The 22,944-nt window shown below is 39.4% G+C and overlaps 1 protein-coding gene across 2 annotated transcripts in view; it reads left to right on the top strand.

Annotated features, from left to right (window-relative positions):
- Positions 1–3,291: 3,291 nt before the first annotated feature.
- NME8 (NME/NM23 family member 8) overlaps positions 3,292–22,944 on the top strand; it is a 50,720-nt gene continuing 31,067 nt past the window's right edge. Inside the window, exons 1-8 of one of the 2 annotated variants that reach the window (XM_070787784.1) lie at positions 3,292–3,459; positions 4,505–4,544; positions 4,621–4,678; positions 4,869–4,975; positions 9,275–9,346; positions 14,961–15,077; positions 20,892–20,958; positions 21,961–22,034. In XM_070787784.1, the coding sequence (XP_070643885.1) occupies positions 4,512–4,544; positions 4,621–4,678; positions 4,869–4,975; positions 9,275–9,346; positions 14,961–15,077; positions 20,892–20,958; positions 21,961–22,034 (528 nt within the window). In that variant the 5' untranslated portion in view covers positions 3,292–3,459; positions 4,505–4,511. The remainder of the gene's footprint in view (positions 3,460–4,504; positions 4,545–4,620; positions 4,679–4,868; positions 4,976–9,274; positions 9,347–14,960; positions 15,078–20,891; positions 20,959–21,960; positions 22,035–22,944) is intronic. The other variant, XM_070787783.1, reaches the window with a different exon arrangement.

Here is a 22,944-nt window from a genome sequence, read left to right on the forward strand (position 1 = left end):
CTTACCCTATCAAGGATATATATCAAGAGGATGTATTGTCCCTGCACTTCGCCGTCTGGTGTTTTCAGGGGTATCATATATTTTCAATCACTGCTGCTTCACCAGGTTTAGATTGTCAGTAAATTGAATCAGATCCATCTCAATAGTTGTCAACAGAGGAAGAGGTTCCTAAAGAGGAAAGTTCTGGTACCTATGTTGTTGTCAACATGAGTCCAAAGGAAAACTTGGATTCCCCAGAGGTTTACCAGATGGCTTCCTGGGGTAACCTATGAGAAGAACTGGGATAAAAGCACTAGAGCTTGTGAAATGGACTCCAGAAATTAGATTGACTGCTAGCCTAAAATCAAGAAATAGTTACATATGTTATGAAAACAAACTACAGGATGTCTCTAGTGGTCCAGTGGTTAAGACTCTGTGCTTCCCTGAAGCAGGGATGGGTTTGATCCCTGGTCTGAGAAGTTCTGCATGCTGCTATGGTGCAGTCAACCCTGCCCCACCCCCACAAAACAAAAAACAAACAAAAAATTAAAACCCCAACAAATTGTGAATGGAGCAATTCATGGTGGGAGATGTGTTCCCAGGTTGGATCATCAGAATAGGATGAACCCGAGTAGGAATTGTTGGCAGTTAGAGTTGTATTTGTCCTTCTCCAGAAAATCAGACAACTAAAAAGCTAGTGAGAAAATGTCACCTCAGAGAATGGAGTGACCCATGTGAAACTTGCTAAAAACAGGGAATAAACTGGAAGTTACACACATGACTTGTACTCTAAGTATAGATATTACCAGAGAATTCACCGCCCCCCACCCCCACATAAAAGTGGGTACAGAATACTTCCTAAGCCAAGCCAGCCACTCACCCTATCAAAATAGAACAAGTCTCACACTGAGGAGGGGTGATAAGAAAGAATACATCATGGGGAAATGGGAAAAGATTCAGGTTTTCTGCTGAGGGAAGTAGGAAATCTAATTTGAGAAATTAACATACAATCTGTCTGGTGCTGTAAATAATGATGGACCATGCAAAGGCACATGGGACATCATTGTGTAGCCATGCTTCTGCAGTCCTGTCACAGAAAGTGAAAAAAAGTGAAAGGGTCAGTTGCTCAGTGGTGTCTGACTCTGTAACCCCACGGACTGTGTAACCCTCCAAGATCATGGAATTCTCCAGGCAAGAATACTGGAGTGGGTAGTCACTCCTCCCTTCTCCAAAGGATCTTCACAACCCAGGGTTTGAACCCAGGTCTCCTACATTGCAAGAGATTCTTTACCATCTGAGCCACCAGGGAAGCCATGTCACAAATGCTCAGACTAAAAGCAATCTCTGCAAGATGCACAGTATTTTATACAGAATAGATAAACAGAAAGGTACTACTGTATAGTACAGTGAACTATATTCAATATCCTGGGATAAACCATCATGTCACATAGCTGTGCAGCAGAAATTAACACAACATTGTAAATCAACTATACTTGAATAAAATAATATTTTTTAAAAGGCATTAGCATTAGCATGGTGAAGGCAATGGCAACCCACTCCAGTACTCTTGCCTGGCAAATCCTGACGGAGGAGCCTGGTACGCTGCAGTCCATGGGGTCACTAGGAGTTGAACACGACTGAGCGACTTCACTTTCACTTTTCACTTTCACGCATTGGAGAAGGAAATGGCAACCTACTCCAGTGTTCTTGCCTGGAGAATCCCAGGGATGGGGGACCCTGGTGGGCTGCCGTCTCTGGGGTCGCACAGAGTCAGACACGACTGAATCGACTTGGCAGCAGCAGCAGCAGCATTAGCAGTAAGTCACTTCAGTTGTGTCCAACTCTGTGTGATCCCATAGACGGCAGTCCATCAGGCTCCACCATTCCTGGGATTCTCCAGGCAAGAACACTGGAGTGGGTTGCCATTTCCTTCTTCAATGTGTGAAAGTGAAAAGTGAAAGTGAAGTCGCTCAGTCGTGTCTGACCCTCAGCGACCCTATGGACTGCAGCCTTCCAGGCTCCTCCTTCCATGGGATTTTCCAGGCAAGAGTATTGGAGTGGGTTGCTATTGCCTTCTCCATTTTAAAAGGCAATCCTTGTTAAAAACTAACTCACAGAAAAAGTCATAGACATCAAAAAAACAACAGCAAAAAAATCATGACAAATAGTGAGCTGATCTAATGTATTTGGTGTATTTGAATCCTAAGAATAAGATAAAAGAGCAAGCTGAAAAGGCAGTTAAAGTAACTTTAATGATCAAATTCATATGGCATGAAAGGAGAGTATATATATTTTGTTACTTTAAAAATTTCCTGATATAAATTCTGCAAATGCCGTAATGAAATAACACACACACACACACACACACACACACACACACACACTCACACCCACACCAAGGCTTTACAAGATAAAGATAGTCCAGAAGAATGGTTTTAGATGAGAGAAGAGCAAGGAGAGGTAAATGAAACGTGGGACTCAATCCCAGACCAGGAAAAGGACATTCTTGGGAAAATGGAAAGGACCTGATGAGGTCTGTAGTGTAGCTAATATTGTATCAACATTAGCCTCCTGGCTTCAATAATTATACTATGATTGTGAAAGATAAGGTAAGGGAAAAATATATAGAAGCTCTGGGTATTAATTTTGCAATTTTCATGTAAGTCTAAAGTGCTTTCTAAATTACTTTTTAAAGATGAAGAAGGGAGGTAGGCACAAGGGAATCTGGAGGATTGGCTGGGCTGGAGTTTGGGGAGCCCTTCTTTCCAACCAGAGGCGCATAGGGTTCACACTGCCCTTGGTGAGCAGCCATGTCCGGCGTCAAGTGCAGGAGATGACGGAATCTGCGGAGAAGGCAATGGCACCCCACTCCAGGACCCTTGCCTGGAAAATCCCATGGATGGAGAAGCCTGGTGGGCTACAGTCCATGGGGTCGCTGAGGGTCAGACACGACTGAGCGACTTCACTTTCACTTTTCGTTTTCGTGCGTTGGAGAAGGAAATGGCAACCCACTCCAGTGTTCTTTCCTGGAGAATCCCAAGGACGGGGGAGCCTGGTGGGCTGCCGTCTCTGGGGTCGCACAGAGTCGGACACGACTGAAGCGACTTAGCAGCAGCAGCAGCAGCAGCACTGAGCAACACACTTTGGAGGAGGAGGGGAGATGCTGAAGGTACCCAGACGCAAGGAGGCAGCAGGAAGTGGACGAACTTGGGAGCCAACTGCTCTGTAACTGCCGCCCAGGTCTGCGTGCTGGGATTTCGGTCCGTGGGTGGCTGGGACGGGGCTCGCGGGCAGGGGGACGGGTGGAGGGAAACGTTGGCGTTCTTCCGCTGCCGGAACCGTCCTGGCATTCCTCCTCATCCTCGGGACCAGCACCAGCACCAGCATCGGCGCCACGGGAGTCCGGCCACCGCCCAGGCCTGCTGCGCACCCCAGGGACTTGAGCTTGGCTGAATTTATCCCGCGAAAACACAGGCCTTGGTAAGGGATTGATGCCCTCGGGGATTTTGAGTTCCTGTTCTTGATCCTTCAGAATCTAGCAGCTAGACAAGGGTCTGTTTTGTGCAACGCTCGTGAGAGAATTCCCTTTGCCGGATGTAGTCTTGTTTCTGGTCACTCCTTTGTTCACACTAGTGTCCAGTGACACACGCAGTTGGAGCCATGTGTAAACAACCTTGACACCAGGGAGCAAGGTGTTTAGACCTCACTGATTTAACATCTGCACAAAGTTTATGCTGTGCCTCAGAACACACTGGTGGCCTTGCTCTAAAAATTAAATCTCCCTGGAAAGGAACCCAAGGAAGATCCATGTTCATGTTCATGGACAATTAACATGTGGCACACAGACACTCTATAATCCTCCAGGAAAAACAAACTCTGTTTAAGTACCTGTGTCTCCTAACAGTTCTGACTTCTTTTTCTTAGAAGCTACTGCTTTATGGGAATTCAGTGCCAGGAAATATAGAATGAAGGACAGAGAGTTCATTATTGAGCTGGCCATAGTTTTGCAAAACATACAACTGGCTGCCCACCTTATAGAGCACCTTTAAAAAAAAAGTTCAAAATTTTATACAATTTTTAAAGGTTACTTTCTATTTACAATGATTACAAAATATTGGCTGTATTTCCTGTGTTGTACAATATGTCCTTGAACCTACCTTATACCCAATAGTTTGTACTTCTTACTCACTATCCATATGTTGTTCCTCCATCTCTCTCTCCCCACTGGTAACTAGTAGTTTGATCTCTATATCTGTGAGTCTGCTTCTTTTATGACTTACTTTGCTTCAGAATTATTGGGAGGGTAAGATAGTATGGCTGCTGCAAGCATTTAGCACAGATCCCAGCCTGAAGAGCTCTTCAGAGACCACGACTCTTCTCTCTCCAGAAGAGGCGAAAGTACATAATCCAATACTGCTGAGGGAAAATTTCTGCAGTACTTAAGATGCTATTTGAATGAATAAACAACATTATTTAAATTTCCTTTTACATGTTTTCTATTTTTCTTCCCTCTTTTGTGTGACAGTGGATAAATGGCAGGCAAAAAGCGAGAAATCCAGTTACAGGTAGGCAGACACATCAACAATTCTTTACTTAGAGCATTGGCCCTTGAAGACTTTTGACACTCCTTCTTTTTTGCAGGCGGTCATCAATAATCAAAGCCTGTGGGATGAGATGATGCAGAACAAAGGCCTAACAGGTACTGGCTTCCCAGGTGTTTACCGTCTGGAGTTAGGCTCAGGGTATCTTGTGGCACCCCAACACTGAGCACCGCTCCCCACTTCCCAGAGTAAAAACCTGCTCTGTCTTTTCTCTGCCCTGAGAATTGGGAGAAGCTGCTATTCAAGACTCTTTGCCTTTGTTCTTTCACGAATATTATCATCTTCTAGTGATCGATGTTTACCAAGCCTGGTGTGGACCTTGCAAAGCAATGCAAACCTTATTCAGAAAATTGAAAAATGAGCTGAATGAAGATGAACTTCTGCATTTTGCTGTAGTAAGGATTTCCACTAAACTATTATTTTATTACTTTAAATGTTCTGTCAATTCTTCAAAATGAACAGTGTGTACTTGGTAATTTACTGTATATTTAATTCCACTAGGTCTGAGAACAAATGTGATTTTTGTCCCATTCCTATAAAGCTAAGGTCATTTACCATGGTTTACCAGAGCATATGGTGTGTGTTCAGAATAAGGATTGCAAATGGCATTTACTAGAAAGCTTAGGGTAGGACTCTGGTCATTTACCCAGTTAATGTTAGATATGTGACTCTACCTCTTTGAATTTATGAAATCTAATTAGAAGTCAATTATTTATGATTAAAATTTAGCCCACAAATTGAGATGCATCCTAAGTATAAAATACAAGAATGAAAAAAAGATTGTGAAATACTTCATTAATAATGTTTTACATCCATTACATGTTAGAATCACCATTTGGGGATATATTGGACTAAGTGAAATGTATCATTAGATTATCTTCACCTGTTTCTTTTTAGTTTTTAACTGTGGCCACTGGAGGATTTAAAAGTATGTATGTGACTCATTTTCTATTGGACAGAAACATGTCCAGACCAGCTAGACCTAAGATGTAAAAGCAGATAACTCATGTATTTTTACTTCTTATCCCGAAAACTCATAATCCCTGATACAAATATGAAGCCTCAATCTACTGCATGTTCTCATGTATACAGGCCTTCCTGACTCTTCCCAACCCCAACCTTGTGATGAATTTGCTTACTGACCTTAGCTTACGTTTGTCCATCCTCTTCTGCAGACACATTGTTTACAGGGCTTCTTTTTCTTAGTTCAAGGTTACAAATAAACAGTCTAAAGCTTAGAAACTCATCTTTTATTATTTTTTCCTCTTAAAGAAGGTGGGCTGCAAAGAAGGGAAAAAAAAAAAAAAAGCCTGAAGACCCAACAAAGAGAAAACAGAAAGAAAAGTTTAAAAAAAGAGAGAGTAGGTGGTTATATACAATCATTAACTCATTTTGTCAAGAGATTGACTTTGTCTTTTAAAATAAGGGCCATATAAGTTTTTAAAGGGCAGCATTATATTACAACCTTAACTCTGAAGAGTCAGGCCGCCTGAGTAGAACTGAATTGTGATTCTAGATTTGACTTGACTTTGGCCATCTGATGGGAAGAGCCAACTCATTGGAAAAGACCCTGATGCTGGGAAAGATGGAAGGCAAAAAGAGAAGGGGGCAGCAGAGGATGAGATGGTTGGATGGCATCACTGACTCAGTGGACGTGAGTTTGAGCAAACTCCAGGAGATAGTGAAGGACAGGGAAACCATGATGTTGCAAAGAGTCAGACATGACTTAGCAACTAAACAACAACAGGGAGGAAAACTAATTTCAGAGGACAGAGAATGAGGCCGAAAGGGAATTGCCATATGCAATAGACGTTGGGTTGGTGTAAGAAATTATAAGACAATAACAGAAGGATCTAATAGCTGGGAAATGGATCTTGGAGAATCAAGGGTCAGAAAATTCTCGTGACTCATGGCAATCTGTCTGGAAGTGATAGGAGTGCAAGTTCATGGTCTAGAGATCATGAAGAAACTCCAGGTCGAAAAGGAAACTGGGGTCAATGGGGAGAGACAGCAAGGCAGAACCCCTGCTCACTTGTCTGGCTACCGGGAAGGGAACTGGTGCATAGAACGCAAGGGAGAGGAAAGTATAATTTGATGCTGTGTTCCCAGGTGGTCTGGAATCATTAAATCCCTCCTTGTTCATAGAGCCTGAGTAGGAGCAGACCTGGGGTATGTGTGTGGGTTGGGCACTGTGGTGGAGGCTGAGGAGTGGGTCCAGGAGGATTGGCCCATGTAGCTTTTTGGGCTACCATTTCAGCACAGCACAGGGCTATGTGAGGAGGACACCGGTCTTCACAGCGCTTCCTCCCACCCAGAGCCTTCTGAGTGTGTCCTCCCAGCAGTACCCCAGCCAGCCAGACTTCCTTAACCCGCCTCACACGAATCAGTTTCATCACTATATCTATTCCACCAGGGAGTGCTAGTAAACTTTCTAAAATACATCCCCCAAAAGTTCATATTGTTCTTTTGTTTAATTTAACAACAACAAAAACGTGTGCATTGTCTCTAAATGGCTTCTCTTCTGTTTGAGCACAACCAACAAAGTACATTCACTTAGACTGATGCTATTTTTCTTCTATGACCTGCTTATTAAAAAAAAAAAAATTATATGTAATAGCTTCCGAACCTCCACTGGGAGCAATGGAGGGGCGACCTCTGCTGGATATTTTATTTCCTGACGTTAACTAAAGAAAGACCCTTTTTGAACTTGTAAACTTGAATCCAAAACTAATACCTATCAAGCTAATTACCTATTGAAATCACCCTAAATTTCATGGTCAGTATAAAATTTTTTCTATTATGTGGTCTTTTAAAAGACTTGAACAACAAAAAAAAAAGAACAACAACAAAAAAAGACTTGAACACTTGTACTAACATTGTGCCTATACATATAAAAATTCAGTAAATGTCATGTATTATAGTTTTTAGTTTTTATGTATTATAGTTTTTAACTATATGCTTTATTTGCTAGTACTTAACTATAATATTAAATTGTAACAATGATGGCTAGACTACTTTTAAATGTAATCTTTGACTGCTAAGTCACTTCAGTCGTGTCCGACTCTGTGCGACCCCATAGATGGCAGCCCACCAGGCTCCCCCGTCCTTGGGATTCTCCAGGAAAGAACACTGGAGTGGGTTGCCATTTCCTTCTCCAATGCATGAAAGTGAAAAGTGAAAGTGAAGTCGCTCAGTCGTGTCTGACCCTCAGCGACCCCATGGACTGCAGCCTTCCAGGCTCCTCTATCCATGAGATTTTCCAGGCAGGAGTACTGGAATGGGGTGCCATTGCCTTCTCCGTCACAAAACCTAGCCAGGCCTAATACCATGGCCCCAGCCCTTGCCCTCGGCAATGGTTCACACCCTGAAGACTGGCTTCTCTCTGGATCCTAACAAATCCACCTCTTATCGCTTTGTGTCTCAATGAATTTTTGCAATGAGACATTGGAGCCTGAGTTTGATTAGTTTTGGCCAGGCTTGAGTCCCAGGAGAGAGCTGAAGGACAGGAGGAAAAAGCAGTGGGAAAAATGTGCCGAGGAATCCCCTTCATAGCCTGCTAGAAAACTTGCTAAATATCTGACCGGTGTTCACAGTTTCATTGGTCTGATCCTTGGCACAGAGAAGAGAAAGGACAGAAGAACCCCCACTGGCTTGGGTAACAGCCACTTGGGTAACAGTCAAAGTAGTAATCTTTGACTACTGTCCTTTAATATTATAGGTTAGTTCCTTTTAAGTTTTTTTTCTTTTTTTTTGAAAGCAGTGAAGCCTACTTTTTTAAAAAGAGAAAAATAGAGAAAGAAGGAAGAAAGAAAGGGAAAGAAAGAAAGTGATGTAGAATCCAATGTGTTAAAAAAAAAAGATTACAACATAGCCCCTCTGGCTGACATAGGGCCAAGGGACCCTGCCTTGGCTTGCACCTCACTGTTGAAGAACCTCTGGAAACCCAGTTTGGAAACAATCACTCTATGTTCCAAAATGCAACTCTTATATAGAAGATCCTATAACATACATCCTGATAGCTGGCCCAAGGGATGTTACATTAATTTGCAGGAACACTATTATTTAATACATAGTTGTTGATAATCAATTTAAGACAACTTGAAATTTGTGAGAAAACTTCAAAATCAAAGGCTTTTAAATCTGACAACCAGTTTATTCAAAAAACATGTAGGAAGCTCTGACTGATAAGGTGGGGTGTGTATGATTCTCTGTGCATGTAGTTCACTTTCTAACAGAGAACATGAACTGGGTTCGTACCACAGTAGTACAGGATTGAAGGGGACTATTGGTGCCCTGAGAGAAGGGCGATGAAGTGTTATGTGGAGGGAAGATGTTTACAGCAGAAGGGGGAGCAAAGCAGAGTTCTTGGAGGGAGGACACTTGAGCCGGGTTGGAAAAGGAAGGGAAGGAGCAGGTAACAAGGGGAAAAGCCCAGGTATAAGAAGCAGTCTGTGAGATGAGTTTAGCTGCAGGCTGGGAACTGTAAGGATGAAGAGTGGGAAGGAAGGTTGGAGCCAAATGAGATAGGGTCTGAATTGCCAGAATGTGTAACTTGATTCTAAATACAACTATAACATACTCAGGAAATGTAGTAAACATAAACATAATTATGTATCTCTGCATTTTTTGAATATAGTACATCAAATGACTTGAACATAGTGTCCTTTATCATTATATGAAATAATTTTTTTTAGGCAGAAGCTGACAGTATTGTGACTCTCCAGCCATTTAGAGATAAATGTGAACCTGTTTTTCTCTTCAGTGTTGTAAGTATATTTATTCTCAAATGTGTCATCAGACTCCAATTCACAGCTAAAGAGCAAATAACATTGCACAATGACTGGAACTCTTCTCTGATGATAGTAATTGTAGAATTTTTTTGCCTTACATTTGCTTATTTATTATATTTTATAACTTCACCTGTAGGAGCTCATAATGCATTGTGAAGATTAGACTACCATACACTGAGTTGATCAGGAAAAAGAGAAACAAAATGGTATTTACCTTTCCTAAGGAAAATAATCAGAGATTTTTATTACAGGATGAATTATTATAGGAGTGAAAAATTGGAAATTTCTTAGATACCCAGTAGAAGAGAATTGGTTACAAATATTCATATATATCAATACAAAGAAATATTTATATAGTCACTATTTTGTAATATAGTTTGCTTTTCTCTATTTATAAATGCATAGAAAGAAGGTAGGTAGCACCAGAATGCTAAAAGAAGTTTTCTGTGTATGGGGGAAGTATATATAATTTAAATTTTTGTCTTATAGTTTTCTATATTTTCCAAATATTCCAAGATAAACAACTTTAATAATAAAAAAATATTATAAATGCTGGTTTCTAAAAGAAGAGTCAGGTAACTGCTTGCTTGTGTGATACAGAGCAAAAAGGCAATTCTTCCCTGAGAGGGTTTGGACTGTTTCTTTGTTGTTGAAGAGACCGTTTTTGATATCATAAATAATTATTTTAAAAACACGTCTCAAATATAACTTTTTGCTTCTGTTAAACAATAATCTTGCAGCTCTTTTAGGGAAGTGAACGATACAGTTAACTGAATTTTAAAAATTGTACTATAGATATTGCTGTCAACTGGATAGGAAAGATTTGATGATTTATCTGAGGGGTAGCAAGCTGTTGTTTATATGGGGTCAGACAGTAAGTATTTTCAGTTTTGCAGAAGTATCATTTCTGTATAGGTCATAGTTTGCAGACCCTTGGCCTAGATATAATTCAGGGAACCAGAATGAATAACAACCAGAGGCAGGAATGGGCTTGACAGGTTAATGTGCCCATGAGGTGGCTTTAGTAGCAGCAGTAGTTGGGAGCCTGGGACTCAGGAGGAGAGGCTGGGCAGGTGGCCCACATAGAGTCTGCAGCTTTGGGGTGGCCATCCCCTGCCAAGTGAGTCAGGTCTGAGCAGCAGACCCACGTCCACCTGAAGACAGGGCTCAAAATCTTCCTTCCATGCTCACATGCTGTCATCATCCTGGGACTGCGGGATCCTAGCCTCTCCTAACTACCAATGAACTTTTCTTCCAACTCACTTCCTGTAGTTACGCCTCACTTTGTTATCACCCATTGCTCCCATACTCAAAATCCTAATTCAAGAATCTCCATGGGAAATATAGCCAATATTTTGTAATAACTGCAAATGTAAAGCAACCTTTAAAAATTGTATTAAAATTAAAACTTAAAAAAAAAAAAAAAGAATCTCAATCCATGACTACAAAACCACCTTTATTTTGGGCAGTGTTCTTAGCTGACAACAAATTCATTCCAGCCTGTTAGCAGGAAGGGCTTTCTCAAGGGATATTAGAAAGCTCATGGAGGTCCATTTTAGTGGTAAATGGTAATTAGAGTGTCAGGTTTCATTCAAATCTTTCTCAACTGGATTCTTCTCTTTGGCCTTTGAATATGATTAAATCTTTCCAATTAAAAAAAATTTCTTTTGATACTATGTCCCTCTCCAGCCTCCACTCACCTCTCTGCTCTACCTCAGAGCTAAATTTCTTGGAAGAGTTTCTATATTTTCAGTCCATCTCTTCTCATCCCATTAATTCTTCAACCCATTCAGTCGAACTTCTTTCAGATTATTCCACCAAACTGGCTGTTGCTAATGTATCCAATTATCAGCCTGTTGTTAAACAGAGTGAATGCTTTCAGGTCTTCATCATTCTGTACCTCTCAAATGTATTAAATGTGGTGGTCATGCCCTCCTTTTTGGAACAGTTGCTTCTTTTGACTTTTGTGACTTGGTTTTTCTTTTTTTTTTTTTTCTAATTTTATTTTATTTTTAAACTTTACATAACTGTATTAGTTTTGCCAAATATCAAAATGAATCCGCCACAGGTATACATGTTCCCCATCCTGAACCCTCCTCCCTCCTCCCTCCCCATACCATCCCTCTGGGTCGTCCCAGTGCACTAGCCCCAAGCATCCAGCATCGTGCATCGAACCTGGACTGGCAACTCGTTTCCTACATGATATTATACATGTTTCAATGCCATTCTCCCACATCTTCCCACCCTCTCCCTCTCCCACAGAGTCCATAAGACTGTTCTATACATCAGTGTCTCTTTTGCTGTCTTGTATACAGAGTTATTGTTACCATCTTTCTAAATTCCATATATATGCATTAGTATACTGTATTTATGTTTTTCCTTCTGGCTTACTTCACTCTGTATAATAGGCTCCAGTTTCATCCACCTCATTAGAACTGATTCAAATGTATTCTTTTTAATAAAATAGAAAGCCCAGAGATAAATCCATGCACATATGGACACCTTATCTTTGACAAAGGAGGCAAGAATATACAATGGATTAAAGACAATCTCTTTAACAAGTGGTGCTGGGAAATCTGGTCAACCACTTGTAAAAGAATGAAACTGGACCACTTTCTAACACCATACACAAAAACAAACTCAAAATGGATTAAAGATCTAAACGTAAGACCAGAAACTATAAAACTCCTAGAGGAGAACATAGGCAAAACACTCTCCGACATACATCACAGCAGGATCCTCTGTGACTTGGTTTTTCTTTTGCTTCCTAGATGCTACTCACCATCCCCCCCACCCATTCTCCTTTACAGGTTCACCTTTCTTTATTCAGCCGTTACATATTGACTTCATTATGCTATAAATCTCCTTAGAAAACTTCTCCCAAACACAGTTCAAATTGTCACCTCTTATATATCAATAACTCAAGTATATACGTCTTCAGCTAAATCCTACACTTGGAGCACCAGACTTGTGTATCCAACCGGTCCTTTGATCTTTCCTCTTGATAGCTCAAGGACGTCTCACAATGAACTGGTGCAATCCTAGACCCCTCCTGCCCTCCGCATCCCCATCGGAAATGTTATCTTCTAGTGTTGCCTCATCTGGTGAGTAATATCTTAACATACCCAGTTTCTCAAGCCAGAGACAGAAAAGTCATCTTAGTGACTTCTCCTTACATTACACCGCATCCACACCAGACCTTGGTCCTGTCATTTCACCACCCAAGCTTGCCTCACACTCATCTCCTTGTTTCCATTTCTGACAGCACTGCCATAGACTGAGCTCCCATGTCTCCCATTTCACCTCTAGAGTAGCTTCTGATTTGTGTACAAACATCCTCTCTTGGTCCATCTCTAACCTTTTCTCCATATGGTAGGTAAAATGATTTCTACAAACAGCAGTTCTAATTGTGATCCCTGCCTCTGTTTAAATATTTCAAAGTCTTTCCACTGCACTTAGGATAAAGGTTGCATCCTCCCAAGACGCCCAAGCTCCTGCACATTCTGGCTCCCCTTAGCTATTGGGCTCTGTCTCATATCAGGCCTTCCCTTAGTTTCTCTGCTGGCCTTCTTATTTACCATGTTTGTTTCCAGCCATAGGACCCTCACGTCTCTATTTCCTTTTGCCTAGAATGATCTTTCTTCTTTTTATTTCTTACCTGTCCTTCACATTTTAAACCAAGAATCACTTCCTGACATTGATAAGTACTTTTACTAATCTACCTAACCAGAGTAAACTTTTATAGATGCTCCCAGCTCTTTGTACCTCCCTTAGTGGTTCCTGTCATGGTTTTTTATCTCACATGTGTTTGTGGTTTTTTTCTTTTTTTTAAATAATTATATGGTACCAGGACTACTGCCTTCCCCAGTGGCTCAGTGGTAAAGAATCGGCCTGCAATGCAGGAGATGTGGGTTTGCTCCCTGGGTCGGGAAGATCCCCTGGGGAAGGAAATGGCAACTCACCCCAGTATTCTTACCTGGTAAGTCTCATGAACAGAGGAGCCTGGTGGGCTACAGTCCTTGGGGTTGCAAAGAGTTGGACATGACTGAGCAACTGAACAACAACAAAAACCAAGACTATTATCTTGTACCACCATGCCTGGTACAATGATATTACACAGTTCAGTTCAGTTCAGTCGCTCAGTCATGTCCGACTCTTTGCGACCCCATGAATTGCAGCATGCCAGGCCTCCCTGTCCATCACCAACTCCCAGAGTTTACCCAAAGCCATGTCCATCGAGTCAGTGATGCAATCCAGCCATCTCATCCTCTGTTGTCTCTTTGTCCTCCTGCCCTCAATCTTTCCCAGCATCAGGGTCTTTTCAAATGAGTCAGCTCTTCGCATCAGGTGGTCAAAGTATTGGAGTTTCAGCTTCAACATCAGTCCTTCCAATGAACACCCAGGACTGATCTCCTTTAGGATGGACTGGTTGGATCTCCTTGCAGTCCAAGGGACTCTCAAGAGTCTTCTCCAACTCCACAGTTCAAAAGCATCAGTTCTTCGGTGCTCAGCTTTCTTCACAGTCCAACTCTCACATCCATATATGGCTACTGGAAAAACCATAGATAGCCTTGACTAGACAGACCTTTGTTGGCAAAGTGATGTCCCTGTTTTTGAATATGTTGTCTAGGTTGGTCATAACTTTCCTTCCAAGGAGTAAGCATCTTTTAATTTCATGGCTGCAATCACCATCTGCAGTGATTTTGGAGCCCAGAAAAATAAAGTCTGACACTGTTTCCACTGTTTCCCCACCTATTTGCCATGAAGTGATGGGACCAGATGCCATGATCTTAGTTTTCTGAATGTTGACCTTTAAGCCAACTTTTTCACTCTCCTCTTTCACTTTAATCAAGAGGCTCTTTAGTTCTTCTTCACTTTCTGCCATAAGGGTGGTGTCATCTGCATATCTGAGGTTATTGATATTTCTCCCGGCAATCTTAATTCCAGCTTGTGCTTCCTCCAGCCCAGCATTTCTCATGATGTACTCTGCATATAAGTTAAATAAGCAGGGTGACAATATACAGCCTTGACGTACTCCTTTTCCTATTTGGAACCAGTCTGTTGTTCCATGTCCAGTTCTAACTGTTGCTTCCTGACCTGCATATAAGTTTCTCAAGAGGCAGGTCAGGTGGTCTGGTATTCCCATCTCTTTCAGAATTTTCCACAGTTTATTGTGATCCTAAAGAAAGGCAATGCCAAAGAATGATAGTACACAAGTGTTCAGTAATTATGTGTTATAAAACAGACAAAAGGGAAATAATATCAAAAATAATGAGGGAGAGTAATGTTGAGAGGCCTGAACAGAGCCAGTAAAATTTAATGCATGGATGGCCTGTCTTTGGTTGTAGGAGAATTAGTGGTAGAACTGATCATCTAACAGATGAATTATAGAAGTAGAACTCCAAGAGGTGGATTTACCAAATGGACATACTTCATACCACTAACATTATTTTAAAATGGCTAATTACAGTAGCTAAAAAAGGATTGGGGAGGGTGTGGGTCAGAGTGGGGTGACTTAGTCCAGTTGAAGTATTAATTTTTGACTTATCCTGAAAATGAATTTCCTTCCTGCTTTTATTTCTCCTTATAGAATGGCACAATTGTTGCAAAAATCCAGGGTGCAAATGCACCACTTGTGAATCAAAAAATTATTGCCTTGGTCAATGAGGAGAGGAAAATTGCAGCAGGTGAAATGGTTCGCCCTCAGGTAATACTTTGAATTACTAACAATTTTATTTTAAAATATTTGTTTTCAAAATGATGTATTTTCATCTTTTTTGTTGTTTTCCTGAAGTGTTTCCCCTAGTTTTATAACTATCTAGGTATCTAAATGGTGCAACCTTGTTGGGAATATTTTGATAATATGAATCAAAGGCTTAAAATAAAACATGTATCTTTTGACTGACAATTACATTCCATTACGTTTCCTTAAGATCATGAGACAAAGAAAGAAAAGGCTATTTATTTCAGTGTTGTCTATGTTACTAAAATTTTGGAACCAATCTAAATACCTAGCAATAGTGAATATATGACATAAATGTTGTAATGTGTCATAAATTATATGAATTCATACAGTAAAATATTATTTAGTACATTCTATCTCTGTTTATTGATATGAAAAGAGGGCCAAGATAAACTGACAAATGAACAATAGAGTATTATACTTTAATATGATGCTTAGAATAAGATCCTATGTGTGTAAAGTCTACTACTTGGTAATAAGAAATAAAATATTTTGAAATTTTGAAATGAATATATAGCATGTAGAGCTATGAACATAATATACCATAAGAAAGAAAGCCACATAGGAAAGTGATTACAGATACAGACAGATAAATAGGAGTGACATACTGAAACATGCACACTCACATACATACACAACAACAGAAACAAGAAGTGTGAGTTTAAGAAACAAAAAGTAAAGACTAGCTGAGAAATAATGAAAAATAAAAACTATGAGAAGGTATAGGCTCAAGGCTGTATAAGTATCTGCTATAAAAACTATCAGCTTAAATCTGGAAAGGATTAAAAATCCATAAAACAGTAATACTGGGCTATTTGTATAAGAAAGTTATATCATTTCCTCATGGACATAAGCAAATTTAATATGAATGAAAGAGCTATGGAGAAACAAAACATAAAAGTATTAGAAGAAAATATTGGAAAGCATTTATTTTGTCATAGGTTGAGAAAGGCCTTGAAAGTATAATATAAAACATATCAAAAAAGAAAAAAATTGATATATTTATTTAAAAGTTTGAATAAAATATAAAAGTAAAGCAGCAAACTTGGAGAAATGTTTGCACTGTGTCTCAATGCGCTAATATCCTTATGTGCACAAAGTATAAGCATTAAGGAAAAAAATGACTATTTTGATGGTAAACTGACAATGACAAGCATAGGGGATTTACATTTACAATAGTGATTTTTCTCATCCAAGTGCAATTTCCTTTACATTTTCAGGTTTCTTGTTTTTCAGGGAAACTTTGCCCTTCCTTTCTCTCTGTATCTCCCTCCCTCACTCTTTCCACCCCCTCTACTTCTTTTTGAAGTTATAATAACTAGGAATTTTTGAGGACTTACTGTTTGCTAAGATTTTAAAAAAGATATCCTCATTTAATCCTTATAGAAACCATTTTAGTCCTCACTTTTATTGAAATATAATTGACAACTAATATTTTATTAGTTTAAGGTATACACCCTAATGATTTGATGTATGTGGATATTAGGAAATGATTACTACGCTTAATTGGACATAGCAACCGAACAACTACTACACTTAGTTGACATTTGTCATGTCATTTTTTTCTGAAAAAATTTGTCACTCAAAGTTTTAAAAATATACTCTTTTAGCAACTTTCATATACACAATACATATCATTACCTATAGTCATTACGCTATACATTATGCCCTCCAAACTTATTTGGAGGTTTTACCTTTTGACCTCCTTCACCCAATTCCCCAGTTCACCACGCTCTGCTGCTGTCAACTACCATTCTGTTCTCTGTGCCTGTGAGTTCATTTTGTCTAGATTCCACATATAAGAGAGATCATACAGTATTTATCTTTCTTTGACTTATTTCACATAGCATAATGCCCTCACGCTCCATCCACGTTGTCGCAAATAGCAAGATTTCTTCCTTTTTTATGAATAAGTAGGATTTCAATGTGTATAGATACAATACCTTTATCCATCGTCAGTGTCCATTAGGTTGTTTTCGTATCTTGGCTGTTGTAAATAAAGCTGCAATGAACATGGTAGTGCTTTTTGAGACAATCCTTTCATTTTTTTTTTTTAATTTTATTTTATTTTTAAACTTTACAATATTGTATTGGTTTTGCCAAACATTGAAATGAATCCACCACAGGTATACATGTGTTCCCCATCCTGAACCCTCCTCACTCCTCCCTCCCCATACCATCCCTCTGGGTCGTCCCAGTGCACCAGCCCCAAGCATCCAGTATCGTGCATCGTGCATCGAACCTGGACTGGCGACTCGTTCCATATATGATTTTATACGTATTTCAATGCCATTCTCCCAAATCATCCCACCCTCTCCCTCTCCCAGAGAGTCCAAGAGACAATCATTTCATTGTTGGTCATAATAGTCTTTTAAGACCCTTGTGTTTCTGTGGTATTATAACTAATAATAATGTCTCCTCTTTCATTTCTAATTTTATTTATTTGAGTCTTTTCTTTTTTTCCCTCACAATCTAGCTAAAGTTCTCTTTTGTGTATTTTTTCAAAATCCAGCTCTTAGTTTCACTGATTTTTTTCTATTGTCTTTTAGTCTCTATTTTATTTATTTCTGCTCTGATCTTTATTTCCTTCGTCCACTAACTTGGGCTTCATTTAGAGCCAAGCACTGGGGGCCCCATCTCTCTGTTGGAAGTCTTAAAGTTGGGGGTACTCAATGTTGGTGTCAAGCCTTTCACTCCTTTGGGGGATGTTGGGAGTTGTGAGTCCCCTCTCGATTTTATGCCTCTGTGTCGGGGAAGGAGTTTATGGCGAGACTGTGACTCAGCCTCTCCTATGCAATTTGCATGCGTTTTTTTCCTCAGCTGTCTGATGCATAGGAATTGCCCAGTTGTTTTCTGGATTTCGCTCGGAGGGAACTGTTCCACAAATAAACTGTAGGTCTGGTGTGTCTGAGGGAGGAGGTGCGTTCAGGAGCCTCCTATGTTGCATCTTAATCTGAACCTAGGGGAATCTTATGAAGTATTTGTGCTCAATAAGGCAGGCTTAGAAACATTATGTCCTTTCCTTAGAAACAGGTAGCTAGTAGGCTGTAAAAGCAGAATTTGAAGCCAGGCAGAATGACTTTTAAACATTTTTCCTAATTACTATACTGCATCTGGCTTTCGCTATGTGTGCTCTGTACTGTGGTTTTATTGTTGTTATTCTCATTATCCTTGCAGAATGACATCTTATTTTAATTAATAATAGTGGATATGTAGGACATTTATAAATATCTGATATTTATTTTATCTTATTCCATTTTGTTGGACACTTCTATCATTTAGGCTTCTCATCAATTGCCTTGTGCAATGGCACCCCACTCCAGTACTCTTGCCTGGAAAATCCCATGGACAAAGGAGCCTGGTGGGCTGCAGTCCAGGGGGTCGGGAAGAGTCCGACACGACTGAGTGACTTCACTTTCACTTTTCACTTTCATGCATTGGCGAAGGAAATGGCAACCCACTCCAGTGTTCTTGCCTGGAGACTCCCAGGGACGGGGGAGCCTGGTGGGCTGCCGTCTTATGGGGTCATACAGAGTCGGACACTACTGAAGCGACTTAGCAGCAGCAGCAGCAGCAGTGCAATAATAGTAATAAAATACAAGCCATAATGTGAGCCACATAGATAATTTTAATATTCTACTAGTCAATTAAAAACAAAAAAAGGTGAAATTAATTTTCAAACATCTTTTCTTACATCTGACATACTAAAAACATGCCTATTTAAAGATGTATTCAATATAACTTACAAGATTTTGCACAATGAGGTAACCCATAGACAAAACGAGAAGACAATCTATGAACTGGGAGAAAATATTTGCAAATGATGTGACCAACAAGGGCTTAGTTTCCAAAATATACAAAGAGCTCTTACAGTTCAATAACAACAACAACAACAAAAAACAACCTAATTGAAAAATGGACAGAAACCTAAATAGACATGTCTCCAAAGAAGACATACAGAGATCTAATAGGAACATGAAAAGATCTTCATTACTAATTATTAGAGAAATGAAAATCAAAACTACAATGGGGTACCACTTTACACCTGCTAGAATGGCCATCATTAAAAAGACTACAAATAATAAATGCTGGAGAGGGTGTGAAGAAAAGGGAACCTTCTTACACTGTTGGTAGGAATGTAAACTGGTGCAGCCACTATGGAGAACAGTATGGTAGTTCCTCAAAAAACTAAAAATAAAGTTGCCATATGACCCAGCAATCCCACTCCTGAACATATACCCAGACAAAACTATGATTCAAAACAATACATGCACCCCAGATGAATGGATAAGGAAGATGTGGTATATATATACACACATACATACACACACAATGAAATATTACTCAGCCATTAAAAAGAACAAAATCACTGCAGCAACATGGATGCATCTAGATTATCATACTAAGTGAGGTCAGTCAGAAAGAGAAAGATACATATCATATGATATCACTTATATTTGGAATCTAAAATATGACACAAATGGACATATCTATGAACCAAAAACAGACTCACAAATATAGAGAACAGACTTGCAGCTTCCAAAGGAGAGAGGGGGCCAAGGAGGGGAGGATTGGGAGTTTGGGATTAGCAAATGCAAGCTATCATTTATTAGATGTATAAACTGTATAGCACAGGGAACTATATTCAATATCCTCTCATAAACCATAATGGAAAGGACTATGAAAAAGTATATATATATATATATATATATATATATATATATATAACTAAGCCACTTTTCTATATAGCAGCAATTAAACTCAGCATTGTAAATCAGCTATACTTCAATAAAATAAGAAAAAGATGTAGCAGTATAAGAAATAAGGTATTCCACATTAATCTTTTCAAACTAAGTCTTTGGAATGTGCTGTGTATTTTTTACTCATCAGACCAGATCAGATCAGATCAGTCGCTCAGTCATGTCCGACTCTTTGTGACCCCATGAATTGCAGCACGCCAGGCCTCCCTGTCCATCACTAACTCCTGGAGTTCACTCAGACTCACGTCCATCGAGTCAGTGATGCCATCCAGCCATCTCATCCTCTGTCGTCCCCTTCTCCTGCCCCCAATCCGTCCCAGCATCAGAGTCTTTTCCAATAAGTCAACTCTTCGCATGAGGTGGCCAAAGTACTGGAGTTTCAGCTTTAGCATCATTCCTTCCAAAGAAATCCCAGGGCTGATGTCCTTCAGAATGATGTATATATGTAAATATATAAACTTTTCAGGTAGTTTACAGAATCACAGAAGCATTTTCAGGGCTTCTCCAGAAACTAAGAATCCCTTATCCTTCCTAGGGTTTTACTCTATAGAGGAGGAAATTGGCTATTGTTTTGAGAAAGACATTTATTTTTATAAGTTAAGGAAGTATCTTTCTGCTCCTAATTTACTCGGAGCAATGGTCAAGAATGGATCCTGAAGCTTACAAATGTTTTCAGTTTTTAACATAATGATTGTGTGCTTATTGCTTTCTTGTTAATCTTTTCTTCTTTCTTATTTTATTCCTTGTGCTCTTACGTTTTAAAGGTTTTGTTTTTAAGCATTTTCCATATAGCATATATGCATTATTCCTGATAGTCTCCACATACCAACTGTTTAAATACTCCTTAATTTATTTTAGTGAAAAGGTTGGGGAAAAGTAGTATTAGATAAATGCAGGCACATTTCCACTTTAATTTCTATCCCTTTGATTATACATATTTACTAGAAACAAAATTTCTAAAAACTCTCTCACTATCATATTAAAATGTAACTGTTTTGTTTGCTTTCCTTTTTTACAGTATCATGAAATTGCGTTTGTAGACTCAGATTCAGAGGATGCTGGGGAACTAAACTATGAAAGCGTTGGCAAGTAAATTTACTTTAAAGTAACAGTGAAGGATTGGTGTATATGAATAATGTTCATTACAGCATCACTTGCAGCAAAAACCTTGTAATGACATCAGTGTTAATTGATAAGGACTGGTAGGATTAATGATGATTTGTGCAATACCAGACTCAGCTCTTAAAAAGCAATCTCTTCTGCTCCCCTTACCTTGCCTTCAGTCTCTATGCCTGGAGTCTTCCAGAGATTACATTTGACCAGGGGCTTCTGTCCTTTGTGAGTAATCTGGACAGTAGTTTCCTCCTACTTTATCCTTCATCATCTTTCCAAAACTTGTAAAAATTTCTTCCCTGATGACCTGCACTTCTAGTTTACTTTATGGATGAACAACTTCCTGCCTTCATTGGATTGTCTTGAGTGAGTGAGTGAATGTGTGTTCATACCCTGGAGGGATCACAGGCAAACAACATGCTAGGTGAGCTATTCTGCACTAAAAACTAGTTATAAGAACGTGTAGATAAATGTGGATAAATTCATAGACAGTTAAGCCATTGGTTTATAATGTTTGCTTGCACTGAAACTCCAGCCATCAGCTGGATGGATCATTGGTGTGATTCTAATGCACGTGAATTGTATTAAAATAACTAGTGCTGGGAATTCCCTGGTGGTCCAGTGGTTAGGACTTCACATCGTCACTGCCGAGGGCCCGGATTCAACCCTTAGTTGGGGAGCTAAGATCGCACAAGCCATGAAATGTGGCCAAAAAAATAAAGTAACTAGTACCCACCTACACTTTTTTTTTGGCCCTCTGACTGTAAACTCTTGTGAATGTTTCTGCTGCATGCAAACATAGGAAATATACTTTGATTCTAAGTAGAAACTCTGGTAGTTGCAACGCCATAAGGACAAAGCTGTTGATGGACAAAATTCACTGGACGTTAGTAGTTTACGCTTGCAATTGTCAAATCCTTCGTTATCTAGACTTTGTGCCAAGAAAATGAAATGCATCCATTGTTTTTTCCTAGACCAAATATACACTATTGTTATTATCAAGCCCGATGCTGTGGCTGCTAGAAAAGTTCAAGAAATTAAAGAAAAAGTAAGTAATATTTCCCAACAATAGCTTAAATTAATTGTAAAAAAAATTCCTTAATTTTCAATGTAGAGGCAAGCTTATCATTTAGAGTAAACTAGAACATAAAGAACATCTGGTACTAGGTACCTCTAAAGGCTTTGGATGTTTTGTCTTACAAAGGCTCAACCTACTCAACATCCTTATTTAAACAGCTCTGCTCTACTAGCATCCAATATAAAAGATAAAAATTGCCATTCTTATGTTAAAGAATGATGACAAATTCTTTGTATTTAGTTGTCATCAGTGCAAACTTGCTATAAGCTCACCTTAGCTTGCATTATTCCCTGATGTTGTCACAAATATATGGTCCTTTTAGATACATAATAACTTAAAGAAGCATTTAAGCTTTTGCTTTTAGAGCCCAAAGAAAAAATTTTTGGAGGAAAATTGCATTCTAATCCAAAGGTCAGCATACTTCTCCTGTAAAGAGCCAGATAGTAACTATTTTCAGGCTTATGGGGCATATGATCTCTGTCACAGAAGTTTAACTCTGCCATCATCTGGAGGAGGCAACAAGACAGTAAATAAACAAAGGGGATTGGTTCTAGTAAGCTTTGTTTCTAAACATGTGTGGTGGAAGGGGCTATGGTTTACTGACCCCTGAATAGAGATTTTGTGTTGAAACAACAAAATTATATTAAAATTTGTAAGAATGCTGCATGTGCAGTAGAGGAGGTCACATGGGAAGCTATGTCAGGAGGGATTGGATATCTCATTATGAATTTCCCATCATGCATTCTTTCTTCAGCCAAAGCAGCATTGATTAAACTACAAAAAAGTAGATGGTCCATTTTATACATTGTTATACTTGAGTGACATACACACAATTTGTCATTAAATTAAAAAATTTTAAGACAAAGCATGGCTGAATTTT

Source organism: Bos indicus, chromosome 4 (genome assembly GCF_029378745.1).
Source record: "Bos indicus isolate NIAB-ARS_2022 breed Sahiwal x Tharparkar chromosome 4, NIAB-ARS_B.indTharparkar_mat_pri_1.0, whole genome shotgun sequence".
In the NCBI taxonomy this organism is placed as follows: Eukaryota; Metazoa; Chordata; class Mammalia; order Artiodactyla; family Bovidae; genus Bos; species Bos indicus.